The sequence below is a fragment of the Dermochelys coriacea genome, chromosome 2, assembly GCF_009764565.3.
Source record: "Dermochelys coriacea isolate rDerCor1 chromosome 2, rDerCor1.pri.v4, whole genome shotgun sequence".
Lineage (NCBI taxonomy): Eukaryota > Metazoa > Chordata > Testudines > Dermochelyidae > Dermochelys > Dermochelys coriacea.
The window spans coordinates 171,586,224-171,600,227 of record NC_050069.1 but is presented as its reverse complement, the minus strand read 5'-3'; the positions used below and the strand labels follow the sequence as shown (position 1 = coordinate 171,600,227).

The 14,004-nt window shown below is 40.1% G+C and overlaps 1 protein-coding gene across 2 annotated transcripts in view; it reads left to right on the top strand.

The window, feature by feature from the left end:
- The window catches only part of RAMP3 (receptor activity modifying protein 3), a 99,209-nt gene extending 85,588 nt beyond the window's left edge, over positions 1-13,621 (top strand). Inside the window, exons 4-5 of one of the 2 annotated variants that reach the window (XM_043508674.1) lie at positions 11,928-12,179; positions 13,182-13,621. In XM_043508674.1, the coding sequence (XP_043364609.1) occupies positions 11,928-12,179; positions 13,182-13,224 (295 nt within the window). In that variant the 3' untranslated portion in view covers positions 13,225-13,621. Of the gene's footprint in view, positions 1-11,927 lie in introns of both variants that reach the window. The other variant, XM_038393402.2, reaches the window with a different exon arrangement.
- The last annotated feature ends 383 nt before the right edge of the window (positions 13,622-14,004 follow it).

Genomic DNA, 14,004 nt, shown 5'->3' with positions numbered 1-14,004 from the left:
CACTGTCATATTTTCTGTGCTCTGTCAAATGTTAGTATTACCATAATATTGGCCTGTAAAGGACCAGAACAGACTTTCTTAAATAGTACCAAATGCAGTACTCAAACCCATTTTCAGTCTTACATGTTAAGTTCTTTCTAAATTCAAATAGCGGGGTGGCTGCTGTGTGCCAGAGTATATTTGATTACAAATGATCTTGGTTAAAAACAAACAGCATTAGTATGCCTCAGAACTTTAAATAGGCTTGAAACAGAAACTTAATTGCAATCTTAACTAAGGGTTGACTAGTGGCTGCTCTGTCATCAAAACTGGTGTTTCAGCTGAACTTTCAAAAGGCTGTGGTTTGAAAGTGAACACAGGTGGTCTACAAGCAAATTATGATTTAATTCTGCTGTATTTAAAGCATTGTCATGACTTAAGGAAGTCATGACTTAAAACTAACATCAGACAAACCTTGTCTTTTCCTTATGTTGGCATAGGGCATGTGGAAGCTGAAATGTCTTGTTGCAGGGAAATTTTTATTTATCCTGTTTTAGCTGTGAAAGACATCTATAGTGTTTATGTTTAATCAGCCACACGTGTAACCCATGTTGACACAGTGTGGCTCTTATTTCCCTCTCGTGGCAGGACCACATATACAGGTTTATGAATCTGCAGATATCTCTAAACTCATAGTTCTGGGCCTTTAGCTCAAGCAGTTCAGGATACTGATTTTAGATCCAGGTGTCATGGCTCTGGTCCCCACAGATAACTTGACCAGGAGCACTGTTACATAAAGTAACTATAAAAAATATGTAAAAATATACTGATTCAAGGCACCCACTAGTTAATGAAAGTAGTTTTTCTCTTAAATTAAGATTCAATTGCCCTGGGAAGCCAGATGATTTTTCTCTGCTTATTTAAATTAAAAATACTTCCTGATCTTTGAAAATATTAATTTTAGGATTAATGGAGGTGAACTGGACACAACTATTTGTTCTAGAACTTTCCAAGACAGGACATATATGTCTCCTAGTTTGTTGAAAGATATGCATTGCCACTATTTTAATTTTGAAATAGGTGTAGTTTAGAAGCCTGAGAAATCATGGGTAATATATATAATAAATTAGGGAGATATTTGTCTTAACATGGACATTTATAATACAAATAGTGTGTTCAGTGAACCTCTGTGTATCCTAAAATTAATGTTTTCAAATATCAGGAAATATTTTTAATTTAAATAAGCTAGAAAAAAAACATCATCTGGCTTCCTAAGGCCACAGAATCTTAATTTATAGTTTTTTTTAAAAAGTCTTTGTTTTCCCCATCAGGTTGTGGCATAATTAGGAAGAAGGGTATAAAGCTTTCCAAATTCTTTAATTGACTAGTGTGTGCCTTTAAACAGTATATTTTTACATATAACTTTCTTGATGCATTTTTTTCTCCTAAAAACTAATTCCAGATTCTTTTTTATGAAGTAGCTCAATCCACTCCCTTGCTTTGGATTATTTGTGCCCCTGCAGCATTCGTGAGAAAGCTTTGTATCTTGTGATAAAGAAACAGTTTGCATAACAATTTAGAAAATAATAGCTTCAAACTAGATCAAGATATCGGCTCTGAAGCATTTGAGGCAGTGTCACGGAGTCACTGGGAGATGCTCTGGAAATACTCCCTACAAAGCCAGTCAGGTCTCTGGGGGAGCCTCCTCTTTCTGAGCATAGTGTCTCCAAGGCAAGAGGTTTACACAGCTTCGACCTTCCTGGGTCTGACCTCGGAGCACTCAGCATCCTCTTCCACACTGTGTGCTTCCTGCAGTGAGTCCGCCCGGGCAGGGCTCCTGGGGAAGCCAGAGGGCCCTGTCTCCCAGCTCCGCAGTCAGATGTGACTCTCAGCCAGCTGGTAAAACAGAAGTTTTATTAGTTGACAGGAACATAATGTAGGACAGAATTTGTTAGTACAGAAATCAGTGTCTTTCAGCCAAGTCCATCTTCGGGGGAGGGGAGCCCCTGAACCCCAAGCCAGCTGAGCCTGACTCGCTTTCAGCTGCCTGGCCCCTTCCCTGCCCGTTGCTCCTCCTCCGGCCTTTGTCTCACTTCCCAGGCCAAAAGTCACCTGGTCGCATCCCCCTCCTGGGTCTCAGGTTATGAAGGGGTGGCTATAGCATCCATGCAGACAGCTGGAGCAACCCCCACAAAGGCCATACATGCTTATTTCCACCACCTAGACATTGGTGCAATATACAAGGAAATGGAGGCACACACAGCATTCATGCCAAACAGTAAGACTCACATAGGCTCACATACAACATAACAAGGGAAAATCCCCACTTTGTCACAGCCAGTCTCATCATAATGAAAGGAGGGGGAGTGCACCTGTAGCACTGCAATGTTATAATCCCTAACTCGGCTCCAAGAAGCAAAGCAAGCCCTTGATTTGGAAGGCAAGGGGATGGGACTGACTAGCTATGCTTAGCATTCCAGGCCATCACAAGTATTTTAGTATGTTCTTTTCTTTGTACATTTTGTTGGAAAGAAATAATGTTATGTCACCAAGGGCTACACTGTGCCATTAAAGTATGGGACTGAGTGATGGGTGGTATGGAACTGCAGTGCCACAGAGAGGTGGCCTGGACATAAGTTATTGGCCAGTATTGCTCCTGTGTCACTCCTTAGATTGATGCAGTTGCTTACTCCTCTGTAGCGAGCCAGTTCATCCCTGCCCTACTTTGGAAGGCAAGTGCCAGTCAGGGTGCTAGCCAGGAACAGACCTGTATTCAGGGGCATTCAAGGGTGCAGATGGGGTTTACACACCCACAAAGGGTCCAGCCATAATCTGGCCCCAAAATGACAGATAGCCAAGAGTATATCTATAGTATAGCACATGCAGAGGTAGCCTTGGTCTACACTTAGTTAAATTGACTGAGCTGTGAAAAATTTCTTGCCCCAGTGCTGTAGTTAGGTTGCTATAGCCCCCATTGTAGATGCAGCTAGGCAGGAAAAATTCTTCCTTTGGCCTAGCCTCTCAGAGAGGTGACTAGCTCCAGCAATGGAAAAAAACCTTCTGTCGATGCATGAAGTGTCTATGGTTCAGTGGCACAACTGTGGCACTGTCATGGCTGTAATGAAAACATAGCTGTAGTGTAAACTCCCAAGCTGCCTGAGTGGTGCGCCTCACCTACAGGAACCATGTTTTGTGTGGAAAGGACAGGTCAGTCTTCCATTCCACCTCTGGTGTTCTCTACTACAACTACCAACCAGAGTGCTAATTAGTTACACTTGTGATGTAGACCTGTGTCCATAGGTGTTGGAATGAGGACTGCTGGGGGTGCTGCCTAGCTTGAAGTGTCCCTAGCTTGAAGTGAATTCCATTAGATACAGGGTTTACAATTTGGGGTTGAATGGCTCTCACCATCCATACTATAAAAATTGTTCCAGCACCCCTGTGTCTACTACTACAGGAACTTACCTGAGACAACCAACTCATTTCACACAGGTCAGGGCATAGCCATATATCTGATGGTAATGACTGGGGCTAGTGGTCTGTCAGGGTAAGTGATAGGAAAAAAAGAGGGAGAGTTCTTCAGGGGAGAAAAAGGCAAATGTAATGAATTTATATAAAAGAAGGTGAATTTATGAGTAGTCTCATTTAAATCAAAATAGCCTTTCTTTCAATAAACTGTTCAGACCCTTTAATAGCCTCTAATAGTTTAAACCACTTAAAATTGGCACACTCTTTCGATAAACACTGTTATTTGCAAGGTATTATCAACCTCCTGGCATCACGGAATTCAATTTTGTACCCAAAATAACTCAGCCTTGGCAATTCTGCTGGGGATAGAGTGGTGGCGGCTCTTCCAATACATACCTCTTCTCTGCCTCAACTGCAAAGGCAGCAGCTCTGTAGAGCTGACTCTTAAGCCAAATAATCTTCTATGGGCCAGATTCTGATCTTCCTGGCAGGATTGGGGCCCTGCCACATGAAAACACTGAAGGAGGTGTGTAACTTTATTGACCTCAGGAATCCCATTGATGTCAGGGATGCCCAAAGACTGATCAAATACTGTGATATAAGTGTGTACAGCATGATCTAGCAAAACAAGACATGCCATTGTGATGGGCTTTAAAGCGTCTACAGTGTTAAAAGGTTATTAGATGGTTTTTAAACATTTTTTATTAGGCAAAAAGGAATGTTTTGATTCAAATAATACAACCTGTAATTTCCCCTTTTTCATGACCTACTCACTTCTTTTCATATCATTTACCAAGTCACACTTCTAGCCCCAATCATTTGTTACCATCTGATGGTGGTGATAACTCTCATGGGACCGTTTGTGCATAACTATGCACATACTTAAGTGTTTGCAGGATTGGGGCCTGCAACTGTTTACACGATGCAATACCTTTTACTCCTAGTTTATTTACTCCTGATTTACACCAGTGTGTAAGAAGGTGAGAATTAGATCCTGCAATGTGTTTTTTGGAGGGTTTTTTGGGTCAAAAACCTGATAAATCATGGAATCAGTGATCTCCCACAACCACATGACATACCACTGGCCCTTGTAAATATTCTGAATCTCCTCTGACCTAGTCCAAATCTAAACATGTGATCCCTACTTGACAAGTGGTGTTTAATAAAGATAATCACCATGATACAGCTCAGGCAGGTTTGAATGCAAAATCCAGTGGCTAGTAAATGCTGATGTTTTAATGCAATCCCTCCACTGCTAAATTATCTTTTACACCATGATACTTAACTAGTATCAAACATTTTTCTTCCTGATTCTACCCTTTGCTGAATACAGGCGCTTCTGTTGTTCAATAGACATTGGGCACTTGGTATCAGAGATGTTGCATAAATGAAGAGCTGCTCTTTATATTTACATATTCCCCTATATCTTTAGGTATCTGACAACAGTTTGGTACTAAATTTTGTATATGAAGATTCTCAATTAGGTTTAGTCAACCACTTTTCATTCTCTAGCGGCCTGTTCAAGTGTAAATATCTCAAAAGGAGACCAAGTGTATTTATGATTTTCAGACCCAAGTGTGTAAATCTGTCATAATGTCATCCATAATTTAATGTAGTAACAGTCAACTATACAGTAAGATTGTCTCATTAACCTGGCTGTTTTTCACTTTCCTGTTAATTTCCTTCCCTGTGCTTTGTGGAGTTTTATTTTCTTCTGGCTGAATTCTATGTACGTGATACATAATGGAAGATATGATTTAATTAGGGAAGTACAGTCTAATAATAATACCTCACTTCTTATATAGCACTTTTTAATGTTAGAGCTCAAAGTGCTTTTAAAAGGAGGTCAGTATTATTATCCTTGCTTTTCAGATGGGGAAACTGAGGTACAGGCAGGGAATTGACTTGCCCAAGTTCCTGCAGCACGTGATCTAGATTTGTGTATGAGGTTGCTCCTTTTGGCCAAAGGGAATCACTTTATCTTTGGTGGTGTTTAAGTGAAGGAGGGTGAGATGCAGCCACAGATTCACTTGATTAAATGTTCATATGAAAGAAATAGAGAAGCATTCCACATCTTTACAGTGTCTGCTTTGTCGAATATAGCTGTGGAATTGTAAAACAGAAAATTAAACTTTCCTTGTGTAGTGATGGGGAAACCTAAGGAGATAATCAACTGAAAGGTTGGATCCTTAATTTAAAGTTTATCTAAACTATTCACACCCTTTAATTCTGCAACATTTGGCTAGGAATCACACAAGAAGAAGCTTTCTTGTGAGTTTTTTTGGTATTTCCTGCTTCCACTACAGTGGAAATAACATGAGACCAGCCTTTCTCATGGTATGATATTTATAATTATTATTATTTCAGCACTTCTGGTTCTAGTTCTGGCAGGGACGTGCAAAAATGAAAGAATAAAAATTAAAACTTTTATCTGAATATTGTTTTGAAGGGAAGCTGTTATTTTTTTCACACTGGTTTAGCAATTCCTATTATTGGGTAAATGGCCTGAAACATATGAGCTTTTTTCTTCTGACAACCATAAGTTTTTTTTGAAGGCAAGTTGAAAGCATTGTGCTTAGATATTTGTTATATAGTTGTTTCTAATTTGAATTCATTTCTAGCTTGAATTCATGTTAAATGAAAAGGCACATGGTTGGCCAAATTCATTCCTGATGTAATTCCACTGAAGCAAATAGAGTTGCAACAGGGATAAATTTGTACTTTGTCACCTGATCACCTGATCTGAAACCCATTTTTAGTTATGTGACTATGTAAGGATGACATTTCTAGGTTGGAGCTGTGTTTCCTGGGATGGAGACTCATGTATTTGATTAACATATACTGTTAGTTGTGAGGCATGAAGTGTTTGGATTAATTAAGAAAATTGGTACACAGATGTCAGTGCTGTAACTAGAATTTCAAGCAGCTGTTTTTAGAGGTGCAGGTAGCCATGGTTGGGGTGATTATAGTTCATCCTATTGCCCTCGGGATGTAATGCTTAGTGTGGCCCATGACCAGGACCGGCTCTAGGCACCAGCAAAGTAAGAACAAGCTTGGGGTGGCACAATTCCAGGGGCGGCATTCTGGTCACCTTTTTTTTTTTGCTTGGGCAGTTGCGCTTTCGGAGCTTTGGGCGGCAAATTTTTTACTTGGGGCGGCAAAAAACCTAGAGCCAGCCCTGCCCATGACTAGGACTCCAAAGTTCTACAATACTACTAGTACTACTTATATATAAACTGAAGGTTAGCTGAATGAGGAAGCTTGTCCACTCTGAGGAATACAAAGAAGGGATTTTATTTCTCTCTTAATTTAAGAGTGCTACATGAGAGACTTCAAGAAGAACAAAAGAAGAGACTGTCTCTAGCAAATCCATTCCAAGACTTAGAGTAAACCCATAGAATGCTGAGACAGGACTTTGGGAGTTTATTCATTCTGTAATGTGTGAATACTAAGAGTGGAAATATGATCAATAAGCTCATGGCTTATGTACCTTGCTATCCAATTTTAGAGCCTTGATTTAAAGAACTCCCAGGGAGCTTAGCTAACTGCATGCATGCTGCATGTGTGATAGAATATTATTGGATTTCTCTGCTAGTTTGTTCAGTAATTCCAACAAACAAATTTGTGGATTTGTCTGATGTGGCTTGACACACAGTACTGTACATGACACATCCCAATCTTCTATTCCTTTGCATGGAGGTTCCAGAGAACACTTTATCAGGACAAATGCACATTTCTGCACCAGTGAATATAAATTAAACAGTAATCTGAGACTGCATGTATGAATATTCATTAAAATTTCACCATAGGCAAAAAAAAATCACTGAAAATTCATGTTTTCACGTCTTTCAAAAAATTAACCATATTGCAGTTGTGATCTGAATTATTCTTTGCTTTCCGGAAAGCCTCAAGTGCAGAAAAAGAAAAGCTATTTGTGCTCTGAAAACAATATAATTGTTTTGCGAATATGGCAAATGTTTGAGAACTTGCAATTTATTCCAAGGAGGAATTTGGCGATTTTTGTTGCTGTGAAAAGCTGTTTGCTAGCATATATTGGTAATAACTTCAAATGTGACAAAATATGCAGTTTCTCATGAAAGCATACACAAGTATTTAGGTTAATGGAGTATTACTCACAGACACGGTTCTCAAGTAGTTCAGATTTTTCCTTATCTTCAGTCTCACAACTATGTGTTGCAAAAACAGTTATAATGTAGGTAAAACATTAGTATTTTAAGGCATGAGGTGTTAAGTAAATGTTCTGCAGAATTCTACTTACGATAACATGTGTGAGCGTGGATTGGCTTTTAGGGATTCAGTCTTTTGAACACACTATACCAAACCTAATTATTTTTATCTTACTATTTGGGAGAACTTGGCAGCTGTTTAGTTCAATTTCTTTGGACTGTATTAGACTTCAAATACAAAAGCAGTGGGTCAATTTTTGCTGAAATCATTACAACACTAGTGAAAAAGTTCTACAGAACTTGTAAAAGAATGATAACTTTTCTATAGAATTTGTAAGCCATCCTGTAGAATTTGATGGTAGGAATATAGTACTTAGATTTATAGAATAATTTATATTCACTATACATACCCATTCCTGCACACCTCAATTATTATTAAGTACTATTGTCTATTAGGGGGCAGTGTGTAGCCCAATGGATATGGATTGGGGCCCCGATCCTTCTAGGTATTTAGCCACCTTTCTGCCTTATTAAGAACCTAAATCCTCTATTAAGTTGCCATTGACATTTTCAAAACTATATCTCAGCTGCTGCCTAATTCCATAGATGCCTAAGTCCCGAAGGTGCCTAAATTTAAACTTGTTGGCATTTGTAAAGCCACCTAAGTGCTGTGATTGCCCTGCTGCTAACAAGCAATTCAGAGCCTTTTCTCAAGCCAAAGCCCTGGAAGCCCCAAAGTGGAGTCTCAGACTAGGTGGGGGAACAATAGTCCTGCTAACAGGACCTGATCCCATAGGTGGGCTCTACAACTGCCTAAGTCGGATACCTGTCAGACTTCACGGCAGGAGGGAAGAATGCAGGTCATCAATATGTGGGGCTTGGGGAGCACAGCTCCTGCACAGAAGACACATGGGGGCATAGGGAAATGTAGGGTGAGAGTCAGAGAGCAAAAGACATGGTTTTGGCTGCTTGGACATAGGCTAACTAAGCAGCTGATCTGGCTTAGGCACCCAGCTCCATCAGAGGGTTTGTGGCTGAAGATCCCAAGCAGAGGGAAGCACCTATCTCTGGTTCATCAGCCTGGCACACTAGGCTGGCCCCTTAGGGTATGCCTACGCTACGTCCAGCCCAGGGTAACGGGCTTAGGTTAGCGGGGCTTGCACTAGTGCTCTAAAAACTGCTGGGTAGACAGCACTTTGGAGTTGCAGCTCAGGCTGGAGCTTGGGCTTTAGGGCCAATCACTGTCCCCAGTCGTCAGAGCTTGAACTACACCTTCAAATGCTATCTACACCGCAATTCTTAGAGCTCCAAAATGCTGGGTAGACATATGCTTTGGCACTCAAGCCCCTCTCTTCACCCCATTCCTCTCCTTGCTGTTTCAGTCCCGGCTATCTGTGGTGGCTCACAACTCAGCTTGCTGGCATCAAAGGCTGCCTTCCTTATGTGCCTAACTCTCCCCATGCATTGTCTGAGCAGCCTGGGCCTAACTCAGGGCTGATGATTCCACTAGGCAGAGGGGCATTGAGTGGAGCATCACCTCAGCACTTTTAAGGACCTGAGACCATGCTTCTATTCCTGGCTCTGTTACTGGCCTGCTGGGTGACCTCAGGCAAGTCACTTAACCTCACGGTGCCTCAACTTCCTCATTTGTAAAATGGGGATAATGATCCTGACCTCTTCTAAGTGCTTTTAGATATAAGCACTATACAAAATTATTATTATGATCTCCAGGATTTTGGAGTAATTTCTCTGGAAGCATCCTTACTATCCATGGATATCTATTTCATTTCTATAGTATACTAAATTTCTATAGAATCCTATTGGTTTCATCCCTATTCAATTATCTACAATTTTCCATTAGGGATTCCATTGTTCAGAAGGTGCACTGAAACATAGTCAGACAGGGGAAACAACTGAGTTGTTGTATTCTTCTTCTGGTCCTTTGGGAGTGTCTCTTCCATATACAGCTAGTCCTCTTTAGATTCTAATTTAGTCCAGGACATAAAGGATGGAAGCTACTGGAATGTTTGAAGAAGGTCACTATTAAAATAATTAGAGGATATTATTTGTCTTTTATTTTTAACTTCTTTACTGTTAGTGCCCTGCTGCTCTCAACCATCAAAAAAGCTTCCTTTTTTCTTCTTAAAATGGTTGTATACTCTACTCAGCATTTCTCAAACTTCATTGCACCATGACCCCTTTCCGACAACAAAAATTACTACATGATCCTGGGTGAGCCCTGCCGCTCCATGTGTGTTTGTGTGTGTGTGTGTGTGTGTGTGTGTGTGTGTCTGTGGAAGGGGGGCAGAGCCCTGCTGCCCCAGATTTAAGCTCTCAGGCTTTGGCTAGCCCCGGGCCTCAGCGAGTCTAATTCTGGCCCTGTCAACCCCATTAAAATGGGGTCGTGACCCACTTTGGTGTCCCAAACCACAGTTTGAGAATTACTGCCTACACTCTCATGCTCGTGGTGATGTGCCAGCGCATCTGGGTGTGGTCTTACACTGGCCCTTAAATGACCTGGTGTTTGCATAGGAAGCTACAGGCAGTGATTTAGAATTTAGAAACTGTGCCAGCCCCAGTAGGAAGGGGAAGGGGTAGGAACTTTGACCTGTGCCTTTTTACAAAGCTGCTGTTTTCTCCTATGCACATGACGTTAAGAAGGTAGCCATAGACCTTATCCATGTAGTGTTCTGCCCCTACATGGCAATAACATGGCAATGTCAATCCTTATACAAGGGAGTGCAATCCTTGACCCCAATGCTGAGTGGTTCACCTCCACTACTGCACAACCTGGGATTAAGTCACCATCAGTTCCCAGGGGCGTTATTTTCCTATTGCAGGAAATGTGTCATTCAAAGGCAATTACTGAACTCATGTATTGGGTGGAGGCAGGGGCTCACCAACAATAGTGCAGCACGCTGTTCCTGAAGGCATCAGTCTCTCATTCCCTTTGAAATAGTTTTACTAAGTCACACATCATTCAAGGGAACATTGCAAAGTACAACAGACAATAATTCCTTCCTTCCCCTCTCTATATGCTGTCCAGACACAATTCAACTTCTTAATTTCCTCTTACCTCTGGCCACGCTACCCCTTTCCAAATCATGTTGGCTCACGATCCTATCACAACAATCTTTCCAAATATTCAATTCAGTGTTTCCTTGCTATAAGCATAGCTTGGACTCATAAATACAAACTTTGGTTACTTTTGAACATTATGTGCATCTTTTTGTATGCTCTACAGTGCTGAAATTAAGTGCTTTGTGCTACTGGGTGTAGCAGATCTCTCTTAAGGGTGTAGACAGGCATTAGAGTCTAACTCTGATGCGGGACAGGTTAAGATTAAAAAAAAAGAATGCTTTATTTAATTTTTATTTGCCCATTTTCTGATTATTGCATCCGTGCACAGCAGGACTGAAATTATTATTCAGCAGTTCATGATCTCATGCTGGGACTGCAGTTGGCCTCAGCCTCCTGCCCAACAGCAGACGATGCATGAATTATTTATAATTCACTCACAGTTTGTTGCAATTGCCACATTAGATTTTTATGGGTATTGTTGATACCTTTGCCAAGGGAACTGCATTCTATTTCTACATGAGTTAAAATGAGAAGATGAACTACAGGCCACATTAAAATCACTGGGAGCTTTGCTATTGGCTCCAGTGGAGCCAGGATTTTACTTAGCCTGTTTTAGAAGCCTGACCAGAGGACTAGGAGTTAGGAATAGAGTATTCTCAACTCTGCCTCTGACTCATTGTGACAAAGTGCATGTGGTCTCTCTAATATCCTGGGAACAATGTGGCTATAACTACACTGCATCTGATTCACTGTGTCATCTCTGGCAAGTCGCACACTGCTTGCTTTTCCAAGGTGCTGAACACCCAGAGATTCAATTTATTTCATTCAGCAGAAATATCTACACTGTAGGTACAACCATATACGTTAGACATGATAACCATTGTCAATTTTACTAAAACCCATATAAATCAAATGAAAAACACCATGAGGTTGAGCAGATTGTCAGACAAAGATCCTATACAAAGGCAATGTCAAAAACACTTTATTGCAAAATGTTGTCCAAAATTACTATTTGATAAACCATGTTTTAGAACAAAAAAACCCTGGAATTCCAAAAGGTTTTTTATCTGGTGAGAAAACCAGGGAGAAGATCTATTTACAGCCCATCTGAAATATCTAAAAAAACCCCAAAGTACAGCAGACTAATTTTTTTTTGAAGAGAAACAAAATAATTTTTTATTCAGACTTATTTCGATTTTCTTCTCTGTCTAGGTATTACGACAACTTCAGCCTCTGCACAGAACAGGAAGCCAGCGCCGCGAGATGCTTTTGGCCAAACCGACTCGCACAGGGCTTCATCATTGGAATTCATAAACAATTCTTTTCAAACTGTACATCAGAAAAAGTCCCCTGGGAAGATCCACCGGATGAAATTCTCATAACTCTGATCTTAATCCCAGTATTGCTGATGGTTGCCATGACATCTCTAGTGGTGTGGTGCAGTAAGAGAAGTGACATTCTAGTGTAAGACATGCCTCCTGGCTTTTCTCATCCCATTCCTCTCTCTCTCTCTCTCTCTCTTTTTTTTTGCGTAAAGAAAAGAAGAATCAGAAATATCAGATCTGCAGTGTTCTAACCTGTCAGGTACTACGGGAAGAAACTGTCCTGTATTCAGAGAAGTGTTCTGCCTCTACCTAAAGTCAATGCTTCTATATTGCAGGTTTTCAATGTTGCTTACGCAAAGACACCCCCCCCCCCCAAAACCGATAATCACAGCTAATGTGTAATGGAATTCACATTCAATTCTGGATAATGGGAGACTTATGATGGCAAGTGAATCTGCTAACTTCAGCAGAAGTAAAGTTTCTTACCCAAAGTTAAAGCTTGTCAATAAGCTTAGTTTTCCAGTATGTAAGTGTGTATATACACAATGAGTGATTAATTTGTAATATTGACAGTGGGGATCTTTTGAAATTTTTATGCTGGACACTTGGTTTTCATTCGTGAACCTTGTGACTTGAATGGAAGTTTGTCACCAAAGGAACTTAACATGGATGTTGCTGAGGAAGAGACTCTTGGTGGTGAATAAAAACCACACACTATCAAGGACTGGAAGTATTGTCTTGGTAAGAAACAATTCATATGGCCAGTGGATTATCCTTGTGGAGAAGAGACTGTGCTAGGTTAAGTAGTTTTTAAAATGTCCTTAAAGATGACTTCTTAGAGCTTGCTGACTTGAGAACACACTCCAGGAAGGATGCAGGCTTTTCCCCAGAGGTGGAAAATGAGAGGAAATGGGTTGACCATGAATTTACCAAGGGCTGGTGAAGGAACTGTCATATACCAGACCCATCATTTTATTTTTTTAATTATTACTCTTATGTTGATGAGTGTATTCACTATGTGCTCCTCATTTTCACTTCACGCTGAATCTTTTGTGATGTCTTGTAAATAAAAAAAGATAAGAAACTATGTTAATTGAGGTGCCTTTCAGTGTTTGAATACTTCATTTTTCATCACTTACAGAATGTGGAAGCTTATGTTGTTAACAGCAAGGCAGTTTGAATGATGCTTGGAATTGACAGAGGGCAGAGAAATGGAAACGGATTCCATTCAACAAGTCTATATTCATCATATTCCTCTGTAATAAATAGATACAGAATGCTCCAAATAAAATAACTTTAGTCCCTATTGTAAACTTTTCTTGTCTGTCACGTGAAGTGTCCTCCCAGCCAAATATTCCATTTTTACAAGTGTTCAAGATCTTTTGCTCATGAATATACATTATACCTCACACACTTAAATAAAGTACAGCTAGCTGTGTCTTCTACATGTATTAGTTAGATAGTCTTCTTTAAGATTTTGATCTAATGGTTGGGATGCGGGTCCATGTGAACAAAGTGTTGCTGGGTCTCAACACAGAAGTGCTCCCTTCTCCCTATATGAAAATTGTATATATGTGGAAAGTTATAGTACCTATAGCTATATATCTTGGTTTTCACACTCTTTCCCAATATTTTAACATAATGCAGATATGCTTGCATTCCTATTGTATTACTTATATTGGTAGGAATGACTGGTTATGTCAGATATTTCCGATGAAGTGAGCTGTAGCTCACAAAAGCTTATGCTCAAATAAATTTGTTAGTCTCTAAGGTGCCACAAGTATTCCTTTTCTTTTTGCAAATACAGACTAACACGGCTGCTACTCTGATTCCTATGTATATTGTAATAGATGCTGATTCATTCTCTTCTTTGATGCTAAGAAGTTAATATTTGTAAAATGTTTGAAGAAGAAAAGTGATATGAATTAAACATTTATTATATTTAACATAAAGGTAAGAAACAG